Source organism: Canis lupus, chromosome 6 (assembly GCF_003254725.2).
Source record: "Canis lupus dingo isolate Sandy chromosome 6, ASM325472v2, whole genome shotgun sequence".
NCBI lineage: Eukaryota > Metazoa > Chordata > Mammalia > Carnivora > Canidae > Canis > Canis lupus.
In genome coordinates, this window is record NC_064248.1 from 18,560,683 (window position 1) to 18,585,058 (window position 24,376).

The 24,376-nt window shown below is 52.0% G+C and overlaps 1 protein-coding gene across 3 annotated transcripts in view; it reads left to right on the top strand.

The window, feature by feature from the left end:
• The first annotated feature begins 535 nt into the window (after nt 1-535).
• The window catches only part of GSG1L (GSG1 like), a 202,376-nt gene continuing 178,535 nt past the window's right edge, over nt 536-24,376 (top strand). Inside the window, exon 1 of one of the 3 annotated variants that reach the window (XM_049111267.1) lies at nt 536-946. In XM_049111267.1, coding sequence (XP_048967224.1) covers nt 601-946 — 346 coding nt within the window. In that variant the 5' untranslated portion in view covers nt 536-600. The remainder of the gene's footprint in view (nt 947-24,376) is intronic. The other 2 variants (XM_049111266.1, XM_025415665.3) reach the window with 2 other exon arrangements.

The following is a 24,376-nucleotide window of genomic DNA, read 5'->3' on the forward strand; positions in this document are numbered from 1 at the left end:
TAGGATGCCCTCTCCTGGCCGGGTTTGGGGCCCGCCCCCGGCCCCCGTGGGGGACCTCCTGCTCCGAGAGCGCCTTGCCTGGCGTTCTTCTGGCTTCTCAGCCCCTCCAGCCGGGTGCGGGGCTCCTCGGGGGCGTCCCTCCCCTCCGGGTCCCCCGCCCGCGCCCGGCGTGGGGCGCCCCCTCTCCCCGCTTGGGGCGGGCGCCGGAACAGTGTCGCCGGCCGCCTGCAGGTGTCTCCCCACGGAGGGGCGCGCGTCCCTGCGCCGTGGCCGCTGCCAGGCGCCAGCGGCTCCTCGCCGAGGTGCACTCGCGCTCCGGGCTCCGGGCTCCGGGCGCGCCGGAGCCGCTCCGCCGCCGCCGCCCGCGCCCCCCGCGCCCCCCGCGCCCCCCGCGCCCCCCGCGCCCCCCCGCGCCCCCCGCGCCGCGCCCTCGCCCTCGCCCCGGGTGGGGGGGCCATGGGCCCGCGCCGCGTCCGCCGCCGCCGATCGCAGGCGCCCGAGCCCCGGGGCGCGGCGGGCAGCGGCCGCTGACGCGGGGCGCCGGCTGCCAACTTCGCGCGCGGAGCTCCCCGGCGGCGCGGTCCCGGCGGCGCGGGCGGCATGAAGACGAGCCGCCGCGGCCGAGCGCTCCTGGCCGTGGCCCTGAACCTGCTGGCGCTGCTCTTCGCCACCACCGCCTTCCTCACCACGCACTGGTGCCAGGGCACGCAGCGGGTCCCCAAGCCGGGCTGCGGCCAGGGCGGGCGCGCCAACTGCCCCAACTCGGGCGCCAACGCCACGGCCAACGGCACGGCCGCCCCCGCCGCCACCGCCGCCGCCGCCGCCGCCGGGAACGGCCCCCCTGGCGGCGCGCTCTACAGCTGGGAGACGGGCGACGACCGCTTCCTCTTCAGGAATTTCCACACCGGCATCTGGTACTCGTGCGAGGAGGAGCTCGGCGGGCTCGGTGAGTGCGCGGCGGCGCCGGCGGCGGGGCTCCGGGCCCCCGGCCCCGCGCGCCCCCCGCGCCCCCCGCGCCCCGGCCCCGCGCGCCCCCCGGCTGCCGCCCGAGGGGTCCCGGCGCTCCGCAGGGCTCGGCCGCAGCCCGGGGCGGGGACAGCGGGGACAGCGGGGCCGCGGGGGCTCGGGGGCGCGGGGGGCGGCCGGGACGCGCGGCCGTGCGGGGCTCCGGGCGCAGCGGAGGCCCTTCCCGAGCGCTGGGCGCCTGCGGGGACGTCGCCGCGCCCCGGGGAGGCGCGTCTCCAGGGCCCCAGCTCCGGGGCTCCCGGGCTCCCGGGCTCCCGGGCTCCCGGGCTCCCGGGCCGGCGGGGCGCGCGCTCCTCTCCGCGCCACAACTCATCTCCCGGCTCGCCCCCGCCCCCGCCGTCGTGGCGGAGCCCCGGCGCCCCGCTCCCGGCCCGGCCCGCTGCGGGGAGGGCGCACGTCCCGGGAGCCAGCGGCCCCGCGGGGGTGGGGGTCGTCCTCCCGGACCGGGCTCCGGCGGCCCGGGAGTGGGCGGGGGGGGGAGGGGAGGGGAGGCCCCCGTGCCCGGGAGAGAGGATGCGGCGGGCGGGAAAGCGGGACTGCTCGGCCAGGCTCCAATCACATTGGCTGGGGGGTGACTGTCCAGTCGGCAGAGCAAACTGCCCCCGGGGCAGCCAGGGCGGAGGCAGTGCCCCCGAGGAGGGCAGTGAGGCCCTGGGCGTGGGCCGGGTGCGGGGCCACACCACCCACTGCCGCCCAGACCGGGTTGCTGTAGGTCCGGGCGCCGGGACCCTCTTGAGTGAATTGACCTCTCTCCCCAAGGTTAAAAGTCTGTGCATTCACGGACCGCTCTTGTGCGTCTATGTGAGCCCTCCGGTGTAGGTGGGGGTGGGTGACAACGGAGTTTGCTCTGGATGAGCCCTCGGCCTGTTCGCGTAAGGACACAGACAAGAAGGTGTAAGATAAACCCTGGGAGGCTGCTCCCTCTGCCTGGAATTCCCTTCCCCACAGCTTCCGGGGCCTCAGCTCCCCTGGGACTTGCCCACCTGTCTTCCCAGGCAGGGTCTTCTGGAGAGAAGATCTCCCCATCCCCTTTGGAGGCAGGGTCCCCTAACTTTGTCTCTCATCATCACCTTTATCTCCTTCATCAGACTCGGCACAACCTGAAATTTTCTGGAGCCTGCCTCTGGTCACTGGCTTCTCGTCCCTTGTCTCTGCAGGATGTCCCCGGTGAGGGCAGGGACTGGGCTGCCTGGTTCCCCGTCATCCCCCAGCCTGTGGGTAGTGTCCTCTGCATAGTAGGTCGTGTACATTTTTATGGGATTCGCATTGGATGAGACCTTGGGATGATAAAGCAGAGGTTTCCCGGGGTGCTCTCTGCTCTGCCTTGCCTCTGGAGGTGCTGGGCTGGACTTTTCTGTGACCACCTGTGTGACACTAGCCATGTGCCAGACACTCCGTGTTTGGATATGGTTCCACCTCTGACCACTTTCTCCCCATCAGACTCACTTCTGGTGTGCACTCAGAAGTCACATCTTTACTCCGGGTTGTAATTAAAACAAAAAACAAAAAACAAAAAACCTCAAAAAGCAGACTGGCTAAAATTCTCTGCGTTCCACTCAGCCTGACCCTGACCTTTTCCACGGAGGTCTTGTAGTGTCTTGTCCTGGAGAACATCCGCACCTTTTGGGGTAGAGGTCCCCCACACATCACCTTCACTTGTCAGCAAGTTTCTCCTTGGTGTAGAAATGCAGCCTCCTTGTCTTTCCTTCATACATGTACTTAAAAACACAACATTGTGTCTCTGGAGTTGCCGGGTCCCTGCGGTCCCTTCCTCCGTAGGTGTCCAGGCCCTCGATGACTGGCTGAGCCTCTTCACTGAGGTCTCTCTTGGCTTCTCCCTGAAGTCACGGCCCCACCTCTTGCAGGTACTTCCCTGGTTGGAGCTCATCCGTGTCGCTCATCCAGGGCTTGACACAGGGTGTTTAAGCCGGAGCAGTTTTAAAAATTATTAATTGAAAAACATTTAAAGCAATGTTAGCTTACATTTATTGAGCTTTTAATGCGCACCAGGCACTGCTAAAACTTCTCACCTGCCAGATCTTGCTGACTCCTTGCCAAGGCCTCCGCGGCAGGCACTTCTAGGGTGCCTACTTTCAGATGAGGAGTTGGGGGTTCAGAGAGGCTTCTGTGTCCAGCTGGCAAGGGGGCCCCAATTATCTTTGGAGACAGAAAGGGATCTGGGTGGAGTGAATGATGCTGTTGGGGGATCTGGGACGGGCGTCATTTTGGGGGGTGGCACTCAGCCTAAGACCCTCATCCCCAGTCCTGTGTTCGTAAAAACATGGGTGGTTAGTTTGTTGGGCAAATAATGCAAACCCACAGTTTGTCCTTTCCCTTTGATCGCTGTTGGCTAGAGATCGCCCCTCCCAGAAAATCACAATTTTCCTCCCCGAGAGCTTGGAAAATAGTTATCAGCCTGTCAGAGCCGGTGAGAAATTTGGGAGGTCTGAGCCAGCTTGGATGGTTTCCCTGGCTGATCCCACGGTGCCCAAATCCTGCCTTTGCCACCTCTGTGGTCCTGAAGGGATGTCAGGAAGTACCTGGCCTCAAACTTTTGTTGCTATGACAACACTTCTTCTGCGTTCTGTGACCATTTTTTAAATTTATTTTTTACTTGAGGAGGGGAAAAAAAAACCCGCCCCCAACAACCGCCCTCCCTGGCCCTAACAAAACCCTGCCCTCCTATCTGCCCACCTCTGAGACATCGCAGACCATGTCTCTTTCCCTCCCTCCCAAACTACAGGCAAGGCTTTCTTTCCTTCCCAGCGTTTCACGTTCACCCCAAAGAAAACGCCAACCACGAAATCCTGACCTCTCCGTGAGAAGCAGCTGCTAACTGCTCCTTCCTCTCCAACGCCTGATCGGTAATTTCTTTCTGCGCCCAGAAGAGCCTCTCCCCACTCTGTGCAGCCACAGGGAAATCTAATAAGCCCTTTTACCCACATGAAAAAATCTACAGCGTTCACAAAGAAAACTGCAGCCTGTCCTAAACAGACACAATTTCACCAGACCGGGCACAAAGAAAGCTTTTCTCCTTCCTCCAAGAAGGAGCATCAACCTCCTTCAACAAACAGAAAGGGAGCATGGCCTTGACACAGAATTACCCCGAGCCCTTCACGCAAATTGGATTTCTCCTCTGGATTAGATGCTCAGAAGGGCTGGGTGGTTGCCCGTTGTAGGCATTCGGGGGGCGGGGGCAGCGGAGGAAAGGTCCGGAAAAGGAATAGTGTGGTTCTGGGGGTGGGGGTGGGGTGATGGGTGGCCGGGCTGTGTGGTGGTGCTAACTGGGAGCACAGGTGAGGATGGACTTCATCCGGTGTGTGTTTGAACCCGAGGAAGGAGGAGACTCGGGAAGACCGATGGGGTGGCAGGGCAGGGTCGGGGAGGGCTCCCGGGATGCCTGGAGGGAGGTGGGACATCCCTGGAAGGAGGTGAGATGGAGGCAGCCCCAGGGAAGGGCGGGATGGGTCACGGGAAGCAGGAGCAGGACCCTCTGAACCCACTCTTTCCCCTGGGATGGAGCCCATCCTCCTCTGTGAAGGATGGAGGCTTCCCGAGTCTCCTGTTAGCAGCGTGGCTTGGGCAAGAGCCTCAGTTTGTTCCCCTCTAGAATGGGCATCAGAGCAGGTGGCACTTGCTGGAAGTGGGAATATTCAGTGAAATAGTGTGGGGAAGATGCCGTGCCCCTGCTGGGTATGGGAGCGCCCCTTGCCACCCCCCCCCCCCCGGTGCTCTTCTGCAGTGGTCACCCTGCTTCCACCGTTGACCCCACCACCCCAGTCTGCTCTTCACCCAGCCCCACAGCAGCTGCCAGATCCTGTCCCTCCTTTGTCCAGCCCTGTCTGATGGCCCCACTGTCACTTACAGTCAAAGTCACGTCCTCCCATAGCTCCTCCACAGCTGTGCCACTCCTCTGGGCTCCTCTCCTGCTCCCCTCATCGTGGTCACTGACTCCTGCCACACTGGCCCCCAACGCCAGCACCCAGAGTCTTCGCACTGGCCCTTCCCTCTGCCTGGAAACCTTTCCCCCCAGGTGGCCACAAGGTTGTTTCTAGAAACTTCTTCAAGACAGTGCTGAGCTCTCTCTGAGCACCCAGTTCAAAATCGATCTCCCCACACGTTCCCTGCTTGATTTTTCTCCCAGCACTTGCCACGGGCTTTGATCTCAGTGTTGCTTGTTGGTTCTGCGTATTGCCCACCAGCTCGGTGAAGGTGGCGGCCAAGTTTATCTGCTCCGGTCGCTGCTGGTTCCTTAGCGCTCGCAGCGCCGGCCCGTACTAGGTGCTCCCTGAACATCCGGGGCTTGAATGCTGGTTGTCGTTAGGAGCACTGCCCCTTCTCAGGCTCCGGGTGTCTTCTTACCCTGCAGAGAGGCGGGGGGCCGGCTGGGGACCCCTCCCCGTTCACGAGGTGCCTGCTACACACGACCCCTCCCTTACACAGGGTGTACGTGGGGTGCGTGTGGGTGGGGGCGTGCTCACCAGGAGGAGAAAGCCCCTTGCTGACCCCCCCATGCCTTTCTTTGCTTTCCCATCTTTTCTATGGAAGAATTTACCTCTTCTGCTTGTTCCCTTAAATTATGCCGATAAACCTTTTTCACCAGGGTGAGGACCGGTCTGATGTCCCCGCCCAGGAAGGTTCTAGTGTTGGGAGTGTGTTGGTGTAATATCGGATGGGCTTTGTGTTGGGATCGCCCGGTGGGTGAAGACTCGGACTTTGAAAGGCATGGCTCTAAGTCCAAGACCAGCGTTGTTTCCTTCCACTTCAGGAACGCGTCTATGGCAGCCAAGTGCCATGGTGACACCTGCTTTCTGGGGCACAGAGAGATAAACTGACTTGCTCAAGGTCACACAGCTACTAAGTGGCAGAAGGTTCTAGAACCCGGCTCTTGCCTGCTATGCTGCACCACACCCCCACCAACCCAATTCGTTCAGGCACCCTGGGCTCCTCCAATAGAGGGGAGCTGTGCGCCGGGAGTCATGAGCTCCAGGTTCGAGGCCAGGCTCTGCCGCCAGCTTGCCAAGTGACTCTGGCTAAGTCCTACTCCTTCTCTCGGGCCTTTTCTTTACTTACCTGTAGAATGAAGATTTTGTTTGTTTTTGGTCTGGCTGATGGAGGCAGCAGAGCACCCCATGATGACAGGCTTCAGGGACAGACAGCCCAGGCCCCAGCCCTCCCAAACACCACTAGCCTGCTGTGTGGCCTTGGTTGAGGAGCTTATCCTCTCTGGGCCTCAGTTCCCTTGGCTGGGACACAGGGATGATAACAGCTGCCCCATAGCCTGGCTGGGACATAGGGATGATAACAGCTGCCCCACTAGCCTGGCTGGAGTTAAAGGTGATGGTGCGGGTGCTCTGTGGGCGCATAGCAAACCCTCGGTGATGGCACTGGCTGTGACTGACCCTGTGGCCTGGGGGTCCGCTCCGAATTGTCCATCTGTTTTGTTTGGCCTTACAGTGTTTACAGTCTTGGAGTGGGTCACCAACATTTGCAAATTGAGACACTGCACGGAAACATCTGGATTTATGGCCTTCCTCAAAAGCCTGGCAGGTCTGTGAACACTGGGCCTGGGATCCCACGGGAGAGGCACCGGCCTATGCCTGTGGCCTCCCCCTCATGGGAACACCATCTGCCCCCTTCCAGGGGCTCAGGCCCCAAGCCTTGGAGTCCTCCAGGACCTACGGCTCTGCCCTGGCCTGTGCCCCAGTGCCCAGCCCCTGGACTAGGACAGTGGCGCCTCCCTGGGCTCCCTGCTTCTGTCCTTGGCCTCCATGGTCTGCCTTCTAGCTCAAGTGAGATCGCCTCCCTCCACTCTGCGTGGCCTCACTTAAATTCAGGGCTACCCACTTATGGGGCCTGGGGCCTGCTGTGATGTACCCACATTGCCTCTCTGACCCCACCCCCTTCACTCCACGCTAGCCTCAGGGGTCTCCTTGCTGGTCCTGGAACAGGGCAATGCCCTCCTGCCCCTGGGCCTTTGTACTTGCTGTTCCTGCTATCTGGGGTCTCTTCTCCCAGGCAGGTCTGGGCTCAAATGTCCTGTTTCCCAGAGGCCTTCCCTGAGCACTGGCTCTCAATCAGTGACCTCACTCCCGCTCCCCAGCACTGGTCTCCCACCTTCTCCCCCCATGGCTGTAATTGTTGTCTTACTGACTACATATTGTCCTCATTGATTTTGTTTATTATAATCTCTCCCCTTCCCACATGCCAGCTCCGTGGGGGCAGGACTTGGTCCATTTCACAGGATGCCACATTCTGGGACCTAGATGAGCTCATCTGCCCTTAGTAAGGGTGCACGGACTGTGTTGAATGCATTTAGGATTCTAGAACTTCTCTGGACTTCTGGGTACAGTGAGAGGCCCGGGCTCTGTGCTCCATGCCCGTCATTCCCATGGGCTTGTCATTTGTTCTTTCTTTGCTCCCCCTCTTCTATTCTGCTCCTGAGAAGCAGTGCTCCATGGGACCCTGTGGGGAGCTGGAGGGGTTCAGAATAGTCATCACCCCTGTTTAAATTCTAGGGCACCAGGCTCGGAACCATCTATGACCTTGGGCTTCTGTGTTGCCTGCAGGACTGTGATGGTCCAAAGTGACAGAAGTGGACTTAAGTCCCAGTCTGGAAAAAGGCGTGTTTCAGAGAGGCTGCTGTGCCCCACAGCATCCAGGCGGAGAGGCCATCTCCAGGCCCCGCAGCTCAAAGCCAAGGCCACCCAGGCTCCTGCAGCTCCGAATCGATGGGCCCTCCTGCCAACTAAAACCCTACAAGGGCCAGCCCGGAACAACAAGAGAGTGTCATAGAGGGCGTGGTGGGGGCTGTGGGGACCTGGAGACATGTACCTCAGCCAAAGGGGCAGCTGCCGAGCCCCAGATGACCATCCTCATTGCAGGGTGGAGGCCCACAGGGGGCCCACTTGTCCATTTTGTCAAAACTCCAGGTGTTTATAAGAAATCTCTTGCTTGTGTAAAATTCAAGAACTGATTCAATTAAAAATAAGCCTGCCCTGTGGGCCAAAAGCAAACCCTTCTGAGGGGTGAGCAAAACCTCCTCTTGCTAGTTTGCAATTTCTAGAGCAGAGCTCCGCTGGTAACAGGATTCGATCCCATGTCTGTTGGTTCATGGTCTTGAGAGAATCTGATGTGACGGCGTGGGGCCGGGGGCCGAGGCTGGTGCCATCTGCCGTGTTCTGGGAGGGGGGTGTGGGATCACACAGCCGGTCCTGTGGGGACAGAGGACCGGAACTGGGGATCAGGGGAACAGATGGCACTTGGGCAGATACTGAGTTTTAAAAGATAATTTATTTATTCATTTGTTTGAGCGCGAGAGGGAGAGAGAGCTCAAATGGGGGGAGAGGCAGAGGCAGGGAGACCAGCAGACTCCGTGCTGAGCTCCAGCCCGATGCAGGGCTCAATCTCTGCGATCATGACCTGAGCCAAAATCAAGAGTTGGACGCTTCACCAACTGAGCCATCCAGGTGTCCCCCTCCCTTTTTAAAAAGTAATCTCCACACCCAGCATAGGGCTCAAACTCACAGCTCTCAGATCAAGAGTCGCACGCTCCACTGACTGAGCTGCCGGGCACCCTTGTGGTGTCTCTTAATAGTCTCATGGGAAGAGTTTGGGTGTGTGGCATGGCTGGATCCAGCAGGGTTGTTGGGAATCTGAGTCCTTCCAGCACTTGGCTCTGCCTTCCTCTGGGTTAGCTTCTTTCTCAAGTGGACTCTCCCCCTGTGGCCATCCCTGGAAGCTTTGAGCTCACCTCCTGTCCTTCCAGGAACTCCAGTGGATAAGTGAGGTCTTCCTTCTCAAGGTCCAAACAAAAGTCCAGAACTGGTTCTCAGAGGATCCACTGGATTATGTCCTCACCCCTGACCCGATCAGTGTGGCCCAAGGGAGTGAGCTGTGTGGGTTGGCCGGGCCTCATTCACATGTACCCTCAGTCACCTGGTCATGCTCCTGGGGTGGGAGATGAAGACAGCTCTGCCTGAACCGCATGGTCTGAGAGTGAGAGGAGTGTAGCAGTTAGCTCTCGCTGCGCAACACTGGGTAACAACGACGGCCAAGCCTCTGTGGCATCGAACTGCAGGCATTTACTCAGTTTGAGTCTGTGGCTCAGCGATTTAGGTTGGGCTGGGTTGGGCTCACTCACGTGCGGTGGTCACTGGCTGTGGGCTGGGATGATGTTGGCACCTGGGCCTCTTATCCTCCAACAGGCTAACCTGGGCCTGTTCTCATGGTGGTGGCAGAGACGTGACGGCTGAAGCAAGCTGCACCGTGCAAGTGCTCTTCCAGCCTCTGCATGCATCGCATTTACTTACATCCCATTGGCCAAAGCATGTCACGTGGCCGAGCCCAGCGTGGGCATGTGGGGGATGCTGTGGAGTCACGGGGGCCAAGGGCATGGAAACATGGAAGGGTGAAAGAGTTGGGGGAATTATAGCAATCACTGTATCACAGGCACCCTCAGACTCCAGGGCTGGTCCTAATAGAAGGGACAGTAGATGCTGGTCGGGTGGGAACAGAGATGCCCCCTCCTTACGCAGCAGGGGCACATCTGGGAACCCAAGGAGTTTGTGGCCATTCCGTCAGCCCTGGCCTCCTTCTTTTAGCCAAGACACTGCAGCTGTGCTGGAGGCCAGAGGTTCTACACCATCTGGTGCTCTGGGGCTCTATGACGCTGGTGCGAAACCACGTACCTGTGTCACAGAGAAAGGCATCCCCCCTAAACATACCTGTGGCCTACAGTGTCCTGAGACCTGTCCCTGGAGACTGCATCAGGCTATCCCTGACACACCTGGTGTCTCCCTAACTTGGCTGATGCCCCTGATTCATCTAGAGAACTGGTTAAAGTGCAGGTCCCCAGGGTCTTGCCCTTGGACTTTTTGCTTGGTTGGTCTGGGGCGAGGCCCAGGAATCTGTATTTCTAACCAGCTCCCCAGGGGTTTTGGAGACGCAGCAGTTGTGGGCACGAGCGTCTGAGCCAGCCCTGTCATTTTGCATCTGGCAATGAATGAGGCAGTGGGCAGGCCTGGCGCTGGCTTCTGCAGAGTGTGGGGTGGGGCCGGCCCCCTGGCAGCACCCTTGCCCGCTGGCTCCACCTGCCTCCTCCTGCTCTCTTGTCTTCTGGAACCATCTTCCTCTCACCCCGCTCTGACCGGCTGGCCGCCCTGCAGTTCTGAGCGCTCCAAGCTGGTGTCCCACTCTGGGGTGTTTGCTCTTGCCAGTGCCCTGCCCCGAACTCCCTTCCTGTGTGTCTAGGTCTCTGCTCTGCCGGCAGACTCTTGCCAACCACCAGCCCTAGCTCCTGTCTCCTCCAGAGGCTTCTTGTCTTCACCACACGTCTGGCTCGCTAAAATGACCATCTTACTTATTTGCACGCCACTTTATGATTTGTGTCTCTCGTGCTAAAGTGAGCACCTTAGAGCAGAGCAGAGACCACGTTCAGCTGCTTCTCACTGTGGTGTCCCAGGAGCGGGGCACAGCGGTCCTTAGGAAGGGGCAAAATCCCTTGGCCTTGGAGAGCTGATGCCCAGTGCCCCTGGTCCTGGGAATGTGCATATTGCCTCGGAAATGCTCAGACCACAAGGAACCATTGAGGGCTCCCAGAAGGGCCAGTCATGTGGTGTCAGGGGGAGTGGACACAACAGGGCAAGGTCAGACAGTCCTGGCTTGTGGGGAGACAAGCCTGTCCCAGGGATCTCAGAGAGCCCAAGGAGGATGCGGTTTGGGTGGGGACACTAGTGGAGACAGTGGTTTAGAACAGAGCAAGCAGGTGTTTTTCCCCTTCCGAGTTTTCAGGGGAAACGTGGTCCTCAGTTTCTGTATCTGAAAAGTGGGGTTCATTGTGGTACCAAGCTTTTGGACTGGCTCCTTCCAGGGTTCCTGGTTGATACCTACTCCGAATGGAAGGCCAGACTCTCTGCCCCCAAGCAGTCCCTCAGCTCCAAAAACCTATACGAGGGAACTGAACTCTATGGTTGGCTGGTAATGTTGGCGAGGTGTGGAAGGTGGCCTGGGCGCAGGCTGCCCAAGCTGTTTGGAGAGCGTGGTTGTAGGGTGCAGGGCCTGCCCGCCTCCCCACTGGTGGGGACTCCAGGGTCGCCTCTGTGCTCCAGCTTCAGGGAGCAGAGCTGAGGGGACGGCCGGTAGCTGCAGGAGCCTTGTCCTATGTCCCAGCCTGCCAGGGACTGGGTCTGAGGTGACACCTGGACCAGGGTGGGGAGGGGAGGTCAGTGTAGGGGGAGGGAGGGACATGAGGGAGAGAGACACAGACGTAGACACCCACGCAGAGACACAATGGACATGCAGGCATACACAGACAAGAGACGTGCACACCGCATACATGCACACGCACACATGCACACACGCACAGGCACATGTGTGCACACATGCACATGTATGTGGAGGGAGCGGCCTGAGTTGCTGGAGGAGAGGGGCAGAGGGGAGCCTGAGGTAGCCCCGGGAGCCAGGAGGGGCACATATGGCCCCTTCTCTGCTCTCTTCCAGGAGCACAGGAGTCTGTGGCTCTTCCAGGCCTTCCTCCCTTGGCCCTGGGCATGTGGGGGATGCAGGACAGCCTGGCCAGACCCTCCCTCACGCAGTCTTCCTCCTCCTTCCATCCATGCCCTATTGGGGGGCTTCCACTCATCCCAGCTCACTGCGCCTCTCCAAACTGTCCCCAGTTATTTTTATCCATCATTCACCATCTAGGAAACTCAGCATGTGGGAGGCAGCTTCTCCGCAAGCCAACTGGATCTGCGCCCTGTCGCCTCTGGGACACACTTGTGGATCCTCCCCTCCCCTCCGTCTGTGTCCATTTGTCCTCCCTTCTCTCCGGGCCTCTCTCTACCCTGTGTTCTCTGTCAGAGGGTCCAGTTCCAGAAAAGGGGGAAGGAGGCTTATCTCCTTGATTCTGTCTGTACCCCCTGTGCTCTTGGCTGCCAGCCTTGTCCCATGTGGCACCTCCCCCCCCCCCCAGCCTCGTCAGAGCTCTTCTGGGTGGTTCTGGAAGAAGCATGGAGGGAGGGAGACCCTCCTTGGAGCACAGTGGGGTGGGGTGGACACAAGTCTCGAGTCATCACTCAGTTGAAGGGAATGAACAAAGCCCAAACTAACCGCTTGCCTTCCCACCCTCATCAGCTGGGACAGGCTGAGTCGTGCTGCCGTCACCACTTGCAAATCTGGGAAGGTTCAGACAACCGTGGGGACTGTGTTTCATGCTGTCCTCATCAGGGACCTGGATAAAAGAGGTTCCATCTCTAGGCTTCCATGGCTGTATGGCCAGAGACGGGGATGAGTTTTGCCTACAGGTGGCACCTGCCATTGGCCAGAGCAAATCCCATGATCACATCTAACATCCTCAGGGGCTGGAGGATGGCAGCCCTACCAGGGGCCTAGGAAGCAGGGAGCTGGGAAGATTGGTGACTGTGGGGCTGGCCGCCACACCCACACCCTGCCCCTCTCAGCCCCATCTCAACAAATGACAAAGGACACACACACACATACACACCATTCAGTCCATCAGCAAATCCTATTGGCTTCTTTCTTTTTTTCTAAGATTATTTATTTATTCATGAGAGGGAGAGGGAGAGAGAGAGAGAGAGAGAGGCAGAGACACAGAGAGGGAGAAGCAGGCTCCATGCAGGGAGCCCGACGTGGGACTTGATCCCGGGTCTCCAGGATCACGCCCTGGGCCAAAGGCGGGTGCTAAACCGCTGAGCCACACAGGGATCCCCCCTATTGGCTTCTTTTAAAAACACATCCAGAGTCCAACCATTTCTTGCCTTCTCTCTGCTACCATGGCTGAGCCAGCACCATCTCTTGCCTGGACGACTCCAGCACTCCCGTCACTGGTCTTCCTGCCTCCCCTTGTCCCCCCACAGTCTGCTGAGGGATCCTGTACACATTGGATGATGTCCTTCCAGGAGCCTCATCTCACTTGGGAAAAGCTGAAGTGGTCCTGTCAGTGGCCGCAGAACCTGACCTAAGTTGTCCCTGTTGACCCACTACATCCTAGCTTCTTCTGCTGGGCTTTTATGCAAACACTCCCAGGCATCCTTCTGCCTCAGAGCCTTTGCACTTGCAGTTTTCTCAGCCCAACAGTCTTTCCCAGATTCCCAACCTCTCACTAATAAAATGTCCCCTGTTGTGTGAGGTCTTCCCTGGTCACTGTGTTTAAATCTGTGACCCCCACTCTCAGCACACCCTCTTCCACCACTGAGCTTAATTTTTTTTTTCTCCGCAGCACTTCTCCCAGACATTCATTGACCTCAAATGCCCCAGTGATAAGCAGCCCGTGCTCTGAGAATCACGATCTATGTCGACTCTGTTTTATGGACAAGGACACTCAGTCTCTGTAGGGAAAAGACCTCCTTGAAACCATCCCTCGGTCACTTGCAGAGCTGGTGCTAGGACCCAGACTGCTTCCCTGTGGCCCTGGCTTCTAGTTCCTGGTCCTTGATTATCCCTTAAAGATCTGCAGACCTTGACCTTCGGTTTCATGACTTCTGCTCAATTTGTCAGAAGGGTGGTTATTTAAAAATAACCCTTCTCTGCCCCTCAAAAAGCCACATTTCCTGGGATGGGTAGGAAGTGAACAGTTGGAATTACTCTGATGGGAAGTCTTGAGATTTTTTAAAGATTTTATTTACTAGAGAGAGAGAGAGAGAGAATGAGTGTGTGTGTGGGGGCAGAGGGAGCAGGAGAAGCAGACTCCCTGCTGAGCAGGGGGCCTGACCTGGGGCTCCATCCCAAGACCCTGAGATCATGACCTGAGCCAAAGGCAGATGCTTAACCAACCGAGCCACCCAGGTGCCCCAAGCCTTTGAGATTCTTAATCATTCTTTCATTGATTTTTGTGAGTGCCTACTGTATGCTAGGTTTTGTCTAGAAGTGCAGGGATGTTAGCAGGTAACAAGGCAGAGGAAGTTTTTAGTCTCATGGAGCTTGCATTCTAGAGCAGGAAGATAGACAGCAAGAAATTGTGTATACATTTGTGCATTTTACTGAGATTTATTGAGCCCCTACTAAGGCCACTGTGGATTTGGTGGTGAACAAAACAAGGCCTTGTCTTCACAGATCTGACATCGTAGGCAGGATAGACCATGGAGAATGGGTTTATTGGTGATCCTGGCTCATGTGGCACTAGATTCAGGCCAGAATGACTCCAGGACGCAGGGAGTGGGGGAAACAATCAGACAGCCTACAGGAATGAAGGCTGACGGGAAGTGAAGGCTGACTTGCTGATGCCACATGTGTTCTTGGTTGCACAAGCCCGACACATCTCTGTGACTTTTCAAGCTTGCTTTTCATTTTCCTGCTAAAGATGGTGGAGTAGAATTTGGAGACCTGTGCCCATTTTTCCATATATGAACCCTTACCTGCCAGCCACGTTGTTCTGGAACTTCAAGTATTTTCTAGGATAGTTATTCTCATCTTCAAAGATTTATTCTTCTTTGAGTATTTGTTTGTTTTATTTTATTTTTAGTCTTTTTATTTTTAAAAGATTTTATTTATTTATTCATGAGAGACACACAAGAGAGGCCGACACATAGGCAGAGGGAGAAGTAGGCTCCCTGCGGGGAGCCCGATGCAGGACTTAATCCCAGGACCCCGGGATCACACCCTGACCCAAAGGCAGACACTCAACCACTGAGCCACCCAGGCGTCCCCTCCTTTGATTATTTGGAAGGATTTTCTGGAAGCTGTCTTGTTTTCTTTGGTCTTCATTTACTTATTTATTAACTCATTCATTCAACCCATTTACCAAGCACATATCTGCTAGGCACCAGAATACTTGGTGAATTTGATGAACAAGATCCCTGTTCTCAAGGAGCTCACATTGCAGTGGGGGGGGGGGGGAGAGAGAGAGAATAAATAAGTTAATAAAATAATGATAGATAATCCAGTGATTGCATAGAGACATAAGTGCTGTGAAACAGGGTCATGAAGTGGCACTCAATGTCGGAGTTTTTGATAAGGTGTCATGGAAGCTTCCTTGAAAAGGATGCCATTTGAAGTGAGACCTGAATGAGCTGAGGAAGGCAGCATTCCGAGGTGAGGAGTATTCCAGGCTAAGTAAGCCCATCCTTAGTGGTGGATCGCTTTGGTTTTCTACCTACAGAGTCAATTATCCGTGAGTTGTGTTTTCTCGGAAAATAATTTATTCATTGAGATTTTTGAACTGACCGGCACAAAATTTAGTACAGTATTTTCCTAGGATTAAAAGGAAAAATCTCTTTAATTAGTTTTCTTTTTGTACTCCTCATCTTGTGGATTTGAGTTTTCTTTCTTTCTCTTATTTTTCTTGCTGGAGTCTGCCAAGTGTGATAGGAGCCCTGGTGAACATTGCTTTTCAAACCCTCCAGAAAATGTGGACTGGCTTGAAATCCTTACACAGGACCTGGGCTGAGATGTTGCATCCTCATGATGGAGGTCCTGATAATTTGTTCTAGCTTCCCCTCCTTATTTTTCAGCCCAGGTCTTGCCAAGCTGTTTTATGGTCCTTCCCTTCTTTCATCCCCCTCCCCCTCAGCCTGTTCTTAAGAATCAGTTCTATATTTATCAATTCTGTTTGTTTAAATTTTCGAATACGGCCTGTTTTCCTTTGGCTTGGTTTTTTTGAGGTTTGCTTTATTAGCATTTTCAAGTATTTGAATTGAAAACTTTGTTTCCTTAGTTTTTTAAAAAAGGAATGCATTTAATGCTATGAGTTTGCCTCTGACCCTTACTTTGGCCCTGTCTTGTGAGTTTCAAAATGCAGTGCTTTCTCTGAAATGATTTTTTAAAAATTCTGAAATTACAATTTTGGATCTAATAGTTCTGAAATTTCAGTTTGATTTCTCATTAATCCAAGAATAATTTAGTAGAGCATTAGACATTTCCCAGTACTTTGTCTTATCTGCTAAAATGTTTGGCATCAGTTTCTAGTTTTACTGAATGATGGGGAAAGTAGCCTGTGAACTTTCTGCTTCATAATTAAAAAAATTTTTTTTGGTATGTATCTTGGTGAATGTCCCTGAAAAAGCAGGGACATTCCCTGTGTGTAGGGTAAAGCAGCTTTATAGATAACATTTTTCAAGGACTTTCTTGTTTATTTCTCTGCTTTCTTGATCTGCCAAAAGCTGAAGTAGGTCAAAATCTTTCCCTTCCATAGAATTCTTTCCATTTTTACTTGTGTCTCTGATAGTTTTTGTTTTTTATAAAGTCTGAATCTATGTTATTCATCACAAAACAATTCATGACAGTTATATTTTCATTGTGAAATTGTGGATTTTATCTTTTGTCAAGATAAAATGACTATTTTCCCCCAGTGAATGCTTTTTGCTTTGGATTCTATTTTTTTCATATTTTAATATTTCTATCTCAGCTTTGTTTTGTTTGTGTCCCTTTGATATGTCTCTTTCTAGCCTTTTCATTTTAACTTTCCATGTCTTTCTGTTAGGTGCATATTTGGCAAGAGCACTATGGTTAGATTCTGTCTTTGGTACAACTGGAACATCTTAACCAAACAGGACTTATAAATACATTTGATGTCATTTCTCTCTCTCTCTCTTTTTTTTTTTTTTTTTGTTGAATGCTTCCAATTTTGTAGTCCTTTTTCTTTACACATTTTCTTTGTTTTATCTTTTACTATATGGATTAGGTTTTGTTTCCTTTTTCTCTACTAATAATTTAAAAATATATACACACTATTGTTAATAATGTTTGTAGTTCTTGGGCTTCTATTTCTCTGGTAACTATGCAGAGTGATACAGCATCTAGTGCATTTTTAAAATTCTGCTTTTTACTCATATTTGTAACAACAGTTGCAGAGTGATCCTTTGCTTAGCTGGTTTCAGTGCTAATTGCAGGTTCCTTTAGTTTACTTTCCCTCCGTTTTTGTTCATATGTTATTTGGAGTTGAATGTGAGGTATGACAGTCACCAGTGGTGTTCCGGGTCCCATGCTAGATGCTGGGATAGAATTTTGAAGAGGATGACAGGGTAGGTTCCTGCCCTCATGGAACTTCTAGTTGTATGTGTATATGCATGTGTGTGTACACTCATATGTGAGTGTGTGCGTGTGAATAATACACAAGGGAGGAAACCTACCCCCTCTGAGGAGGGAGATTTAATTAAGACTTGAAGAGTGAGAGGAAGAGTTTCATGGGCAGGTAGAGGAAATGGCATGTGCAAAGGCTCTGTGTAGGGACAGATTGGTGAGTGGGAAGAAGGAAGATGGGTGTGGCTGGAGTATAGTGAGCCAGGAAGTGGGAGAGGCAGCAGAAACAAGATTGGGGCTTTATGGGCATGTAGGTGTGGGTTTTGTCCTCAGTGCACATGATCTACTTCTTAACTCTTGAAACAAAGAAGCAAGCAAGCGAGCAAACAAACAAACACTAAGAATAGCTTTCCTTGGTCTTTGGATATGAATGATAGCATGGCTGGGTATAGAATCCACAGGTTTAAATCTTTTCCCTCAACATTCTGTGGGCTTAACTCTGGTTTCTGGCATCTAATGTTGGAGAAAAGATGTCTAAAGTCAGACAAATTTTTCCTTTGTAGGAAACCTTTCCCCCTTTGAATTCTTGTGTAATTTTTCCTTATTTTTCCTCAATATAGAGAAATTTTCATGGAATTTAGAAATGTTGATTTTTAAAATTAGCTGTGTACCTGTTGAGATTAGCTCAAGGAAGTTTGACTGTATCACTTTCTCAATTATTTCTACCTTTCCACTTGTTCCAAGCTTTTCTTGGTGTTTCTTGAACACCACTTATTTATGTGTTTGGTTTCTGTTTTCTGACCTCTAAGGCTCTTATTTTCTCTCTCATAATTTTGATGTTCTCTTTGTCTCATTCTTTAGGAATTTATCCTGGTTGATGTTCTATGAGCTTCCCAGATCTGTGGTTTGATGTCTGACATTAATTTGGGAGTCATTATTGTTTCAAATATTTTTCTGTTCCTTTCTCTCTCTCTCTCTTTTTCCTTCTTCTTCTGGTATTCCCATCACACATATGTTATACCTTTTATCATTGTCCCACAGTCCTGGGATGTTCTGTTCAATTTTTTTCCTTTTCTTTCCTCTTTGCTTTTCAATTTTGGAGATTTCTATTGAGATATCCTCAAGCTTAGAGACTCTCCTCAGCTGTGTCCAGTTCGTCCATCAGCTTGTCAAAGACATTCCTTATTTCTGTCACAGTGTTCTCGATCTTTGGTATTTCTTTTTGGTTCTTTGTTAGTTTTCCATTTTGTGTTGCCCATATGTTCTTTCATGCTGTCTACTTTGTCCATGAAAGCCCTTAACACGTTAATGATAGTTGTTTTCAGTTCCTGGTCTCATAGTCCCAACAGCATTGCCATTTCTGAATCTGGTTCTGATGCTTGCTCTGTCTCTTCAGATTATGGGTTTTTTGTTTGTTTGTTTGTTTTGTTTTGCCTTGGAGTATGCCTTGTGATAATTGTCCTGATGGGTGAATGTGATGTACTGGGTCTAAGGAACTGCTGTAAACAGGCCTAGAGTGGCCTGGGCTTGGGTGTTTGCCTTCCCCCAGGTCAGGTAGGCTCCAATAATACCCCAGTAGGTTAGGGTTTGGTTAACTAGGTTTTCTGGAGGGCAGGCCTTGTTAAGAACAGAACACTCTGGCATATTTCAGAATAGTTCCTTTCCTGCTCCCCTGCTGGAAGCATGAGAGGATCTTTATCTGATATTCATTGTGAGGACCTGGTAGACCTTCTGGAGGTGAAACTCACAAAAGTGTGTGGACCCTGATGATTGGGTTCCCCTGGAGTTTTCATCTCTCAGACTTATCCACACTGAGCCTCTGGCAACCTGTCAGTTACAGTTCCAGATTTCCTACTCTGGGGCTGATTCCCACGGTGGTTTCTACTCTGGTAGGTTGTAATTCTCTGTATCCATCTGTCTTTCCAACTTTGAGGGAACAGTTTGTCCTGTGACCTCACTTCTCTTAGGGAAAAATAAGAGTTGTTGATTATGTTGCTTGTTCCACTTTTGAGTTCTGGTTAGGACAGATCAGTGACTTGCAGGCTCCTTATATGCTGGACCAGAAGCTGGAAGCCCTGTGTTGTCTCATTCTTTTGCATTCCAAAATAGTTTAGAAACTTTGTTCTCCAGCTTCTGGCCTCTCTGGAAGTTTGGGAGAGAGGCCTCCATCCCCATGTCCTTCATACTTTTCTACTCTAGTGACCAAGGTGAGACTCTCCTAGACTAGCCGTGATGGTGCCTTGCTTTCTGTCCCCTGTACTCCAACATGGTTTTGCTTGGACTTCTAAGGGTGGGAAGTGTGGTGTCTCCACCAAAGCAAGAGGAGGCTTGAGGACCTAGTTTCAACTGCAGCTCAGAGGAGCAGAGACATGAAAGAAAGACCCTTTCCACCTCTTGAACTGGGTCTCATTATGTCCCTAAGTCACGTCAGAATATCTTCTCTAGGGCAGAGGTTGAAGTGTCTTGGGTTCAGTGTTACTAACACTCTGCATTGCTGGTTTAGGTTTCTGCAGGGTTCATTTCACCCTTCATTTCTTCCAGTGGGTGACCCTGCCTTTGTATCTGTGGTACCTTACAGTAATTCCTGTCCTCTGTGGCTCCTCTTTCACTTGGACTGCCTTCCAGACAGCTCTTCTCAATGAAATCTGTTGTCTTAGCCTCCAATCTGCCAAGCTTGGTTATAAAATTTAGAGTTTATATTTTCTCAGAGACGCAAACAAATGCTTTCATGAGTTATCTGTGCTTCCTTTAATGAGTGTGCTTCAAAGAGGTACTTCTCTTTTCTATCTTGAGTATATCCTTCCCCTTTTTAGAGTGTAGAATTGTCCTCCCAGCGCCCTCTGGGTGACTATTTTCCATGTGTTTCCTTATTTTGAGTATGGTCTCACAGGTCTCTCCAGGCGTAGTATTTGCTCATAATAGAGCAGGTCCTCTTTTTTTTTTTTTTTATTAAAAAAAATTTTTTTTCCTCTTTGATCTTTCTAACTTATACCTGGCTGCTGTTAGGTTCCTGTTCACCTGTCTTAAGTTCTTTATTTTTATTTTTTAAAAAATATTTTATTTATTTATTCATGAAACACACACACACACACATACACACACATACACACACACACAGAGGCAGAGACACAGGCAGAGGAAGAAGCAGGCTCCATCCAAGGAGCCCGATGCGGGACTTAATCCCGGGACTCCAGGATCATGCCTTGGGCTGAAGGCAGTGCTAAACTGCTGAGCCACCCAGGAATCCCCTATTCTAATTTTTAATTTTTATTTGAAGATTTTATTTATTTATTCACAAGAGACACACACAGAGAGAGGCAGAGACATAGGCAGAGGGAGAAGCAGGCTCTTCGCAGGGAGCTCAATGTGGGACTCGATCCTCAGACCCCAGGATCACGCCCTGAGCTGAAGACAGACACTCAACCACTGATCACACAGGCATCCTCTGTCTTAAGATCTTAACTGGTCCTGATGGCTGGCATTTTTATTGCTAAGCTGATTTCTGTTTTGGGGGATTAAAAAAAATATTTTGTGACTCTACAAGCTAGAGGTTAAACCTCCTTTGCTCACCTTTTGGTGAGCCTTGAATATGGCAAGGAGGAATTACTTTCCTTAACAGAAATGGGTGATGTGAAACTACGCTTTCCAAGGTGCACGCTTCCTATGTTTTTCCCCGTCTTTGCCCAGTTTTCTTTGCAACACAAGATGCGATGCACTGTTGCCTGCCCGCTCAGGCTCTTGGCCATGTGCCCTCACTGGGAATCGCAGATGCTGGATGCAAGCTGGGGGTGAATGGTCTTGGTCTCCATAGAAAGTGGTTCATGTGCTACAGAGGTTGGACACTGCTTCTACCACATGCAGGGATGTCACAGACTTAGGGTGGTAGGGCCCTTCAGGTATCTTCTTCCTTGCCTGCAAAGATAAGTGGATTCATGGAAATTCCTTTTTGGTTTGGTAGAGATCATTGCTGATAGACCCCATTTGTAGCTCCCCTTGTAGCATTTCACTACTTGGTGTGTTTCCTTGACATTTTGGTTGAAAGATAAGAGAGGGCAAATCATGCGTCCCTGGCATGCCACCAGTCCTAATCTAGAAGCCCCACATCCTCTGATGGGCATAGATTTTGTGAAGGAGGAGGGGAAAGTGTGGTAGACATCGCCACTGGATTTAGAATCAAGAAAATATAAGTTGGCATCGTGACCCTTTGATTCACTCATTTGCTCCTTTATTACATGACTACCCCCTAAGCTTTGGATATACATTAAAATTTTATCAGGTGCTTTATCCTAATAGGAATAGATAAAAGATGTTTAGCACTGGGTCTCTGTCCTGGGAAGAATTCCTCCGGGCCAGTTCTGTGTGATATTGACTAAATGACATAAACTAGCAGTACCTCATTTTACCCATCAGTAAAATGGCCATAAAAGCACAAAACATCTTGTGATCTTGAGAAGGTGCAACATACAGATGAGGTCTCATCCACAGGGCCCAGCATCAGGGTGCATGTGTATGTTTGCTACTTTCAGGTCTGGATGAAGCTCTTGGGTTGCAGGGAGGTGGTCTAGGATGGGGAAAAGAGAACTCTGTTAGCTTTTAAATGGCTCTAAGAGATGCTGGGAGTCCAATCAGCACTGCTGAGAATGGGGGGAGCTGCCAGCAAGTCGCCCATTGCCCACATGTCCAGAGGAACAGAGCTTAGTGGAGGGAAGGTTCTCGGTTCTAGGGGCTGGAAGGCGGTCTCCATCTCCTGGGTCCTACTCAACAGAAGGGGTTTGTTCTTTTTCTTTGATGGAAAGCCATATCCTTGAAATTTCATTAATTCATTCATTCCTTAGGAAGTTTTTTTTTTTGAATGCATACTCTATGCCAAGTATTTATTTATTTTTTGTTCTTGTTTTTGGGGGCTAGTTTTTGGTAGTAAGGTATCACTGACGAAAAAGACAAAATCTTTACTCATCAACTTTTGATTCCTTTTTAAGGAGGAGAGTGGCAAGGCAACAAATAAATAAATAAGGTGGTTTCAGAGAGTGAGAAATACAGTGAAAAGAGGGTCGGGGAGACAGGACTTTCTGGGGAGCCAATGTTTTCCCTGAGAACCGACTGTTAAAAAGGAGGCTCCCAGTGAAGATATGGGAAAAGCGTGTCAGGCAGAGGGAACAGCAAGTGTGCAGACCCTGAAGTGGGAGCAGGGGATGAAAAAGAGGTAGATATGACTGGGGGTCAAGTTAGAAGCTGATTGTAGTGATCCACACAAGATAGATTGAGCTAGAAGAAGTAGATATGGGGAAGGAGGTGGTGGGGGTGGGGGTGGGGGTGGGCTTGGGAACTGTTTTGCAGGAAGAAGCAAAAGGACTTGATGAGGAGGCCAGCAGAGGAGGAAGAAGAGTCAGGGGTGACCCCTGGGGTTTTGATCTGAGAGACTGGTGGGTGGTCCCATTTGCTGAGAGACAGAGAAAAATAGGGAAGAACAGGTTCAAGGGGGAAAGTCAAGAATTTTGTTTTGGGGCATATTGGGGTATAAATACTCATGTTGACATTTGACCTGCTGAGGACCAAGGACAGAAGTCCAAACTATTGTGTGAGTGTGAGTGTGGATGTGTGGGTGTGTCCTACGGAGGGTTTGTCAACATTGGCACGGTTGACCTTTTAGATTGGCTCTTTCTTTGTTGTTGGGGGGGGGGGTCTGTCCTGTGCATTGTAGGGTGTTTAGAAGCCTCTGTGCCATTAGCACCCACCTCAGTGGGCCAAAATGACCATCAAAATGTCTCCAAGCATTGTCACATGTCCTCTGGGGGACAGAATCGCTCCTGGCTGACAGTTAACACAAAATCTTCCCAGGGACACGTACTGTTGTCATAGTCGAGTGCCAGCAGCCTGCTTCCTCACCCATGGTCGACATCCTTAATTGATCATATTACTTTTTCATACGAATCTCAGACACCACCTCCGAATCCCTCTTGACACGACTGACCAATAGCTGTCATCAGTGACTGAGATTGGTCATGAGAAGAAACTCATTTACTCTCCCTTTTCTGGGTTGGAAAAAAAAAAAAAAAAGAACCCAGAATGCCGCCTGGGGCCCACACGCTTGTTTACAGTGAAACCCTCGATAGCAGTCTCCGTCCATCTGTGCCTCAGTATCCCTGCCTGTCAGCTGAAAGTGAAGCTAACTGCTTTCTACGGATCCGACACAGCCTTAAGTGGGAGGATCAATGAGATAATCTTGGTAACTCAATTTGAGTTTTTGGAGGCGGGCAGAGTATTACAGAAATGCACAGCGGGATCATCATCTCATGGGGTGCTGTGAAGGTGAACCTGTAAATAATTAGGAAACATTTAGCTGTTATAAAGTGCCAGGTTTCATAATGGGAATAATGAAAAAGAAAGGCTCTCAGAAGCGGGCAGGCAGGTTGGAAGGCCTAGCAATCGGCTCTCGGGCGATACTGCCGGGAGGACGGAGGGGTGGTGCTCAAGGCTACGGGAATCTGTGTGTGATGTTTTGTTCAGGTCCCGCGTAACCATGGAGACAGACTTCCCCCCCTTCTTGCCGTGGAGCTGGTTCCACACTCCTGCGCTGGGTACATGCCGCACATGCTTGTCCTCCCCTTCCCTCTACCACGACTCCTTCTGGCTTGGGCAGAAGCGAGGAGTCAGAGGAGGCTCTAGAGAGGTCCAGCGTCTTGGAATCTGAACGCCAGGGCTGTGGGTTCAAACCCTGCCTTGCCTCTTCTGGGGTGTGTGAACATGGATAAATTGTGCAGCCTCTGGGAGCCTCCGTCTCCTGATCTGTAAAATGAAGATGAAGTACTTTCTCCCCACAGGGTTGTGGGCGAGGGGTGAGACTCTGTCTTGAGGTGTGAAGTGCTCTGGGAGGTCCTAAAGACTCGAATGTGGCCTCCCTTGTTACATTGTTAATATGGACCTCAGGGACCCAGAATTATAGTAATAGAAACCCTTGATTTAAAACAAGTAGAACCAACAAAACCAGACCTGTGGTTCATGATGTCCTTTCACCCTTGGTCTACGGGTAGCCTCACTGTATTTTATTTATGTATTTAATAAGAGCCCTCGAGAACTAGGACCATGAATGACTCTGGCAGCCTGCAGTTTGGAGCCGCGCTGAGTGCCGGGTTGGGCAGCCTGCCTGGGTGCGCGTCTCAGCTCCAGCCTTGCTGGGTGCGGACCACGAGGTAACGACTTTCTCTGTGCCTCAGCTCCTCTTCTGTAAAGTGGGATAACAATAGTACCCACTGCACAGTTATTGTTATGAAGTTTAAACAGGTGGATGTCTGTAAAGCTTTGTAGGACCAGGTCTTGGCTCCTGAGCTATTTTGTTAGGTCAGTGAACTTTATCAAGCCTGACGCTTGATATCCA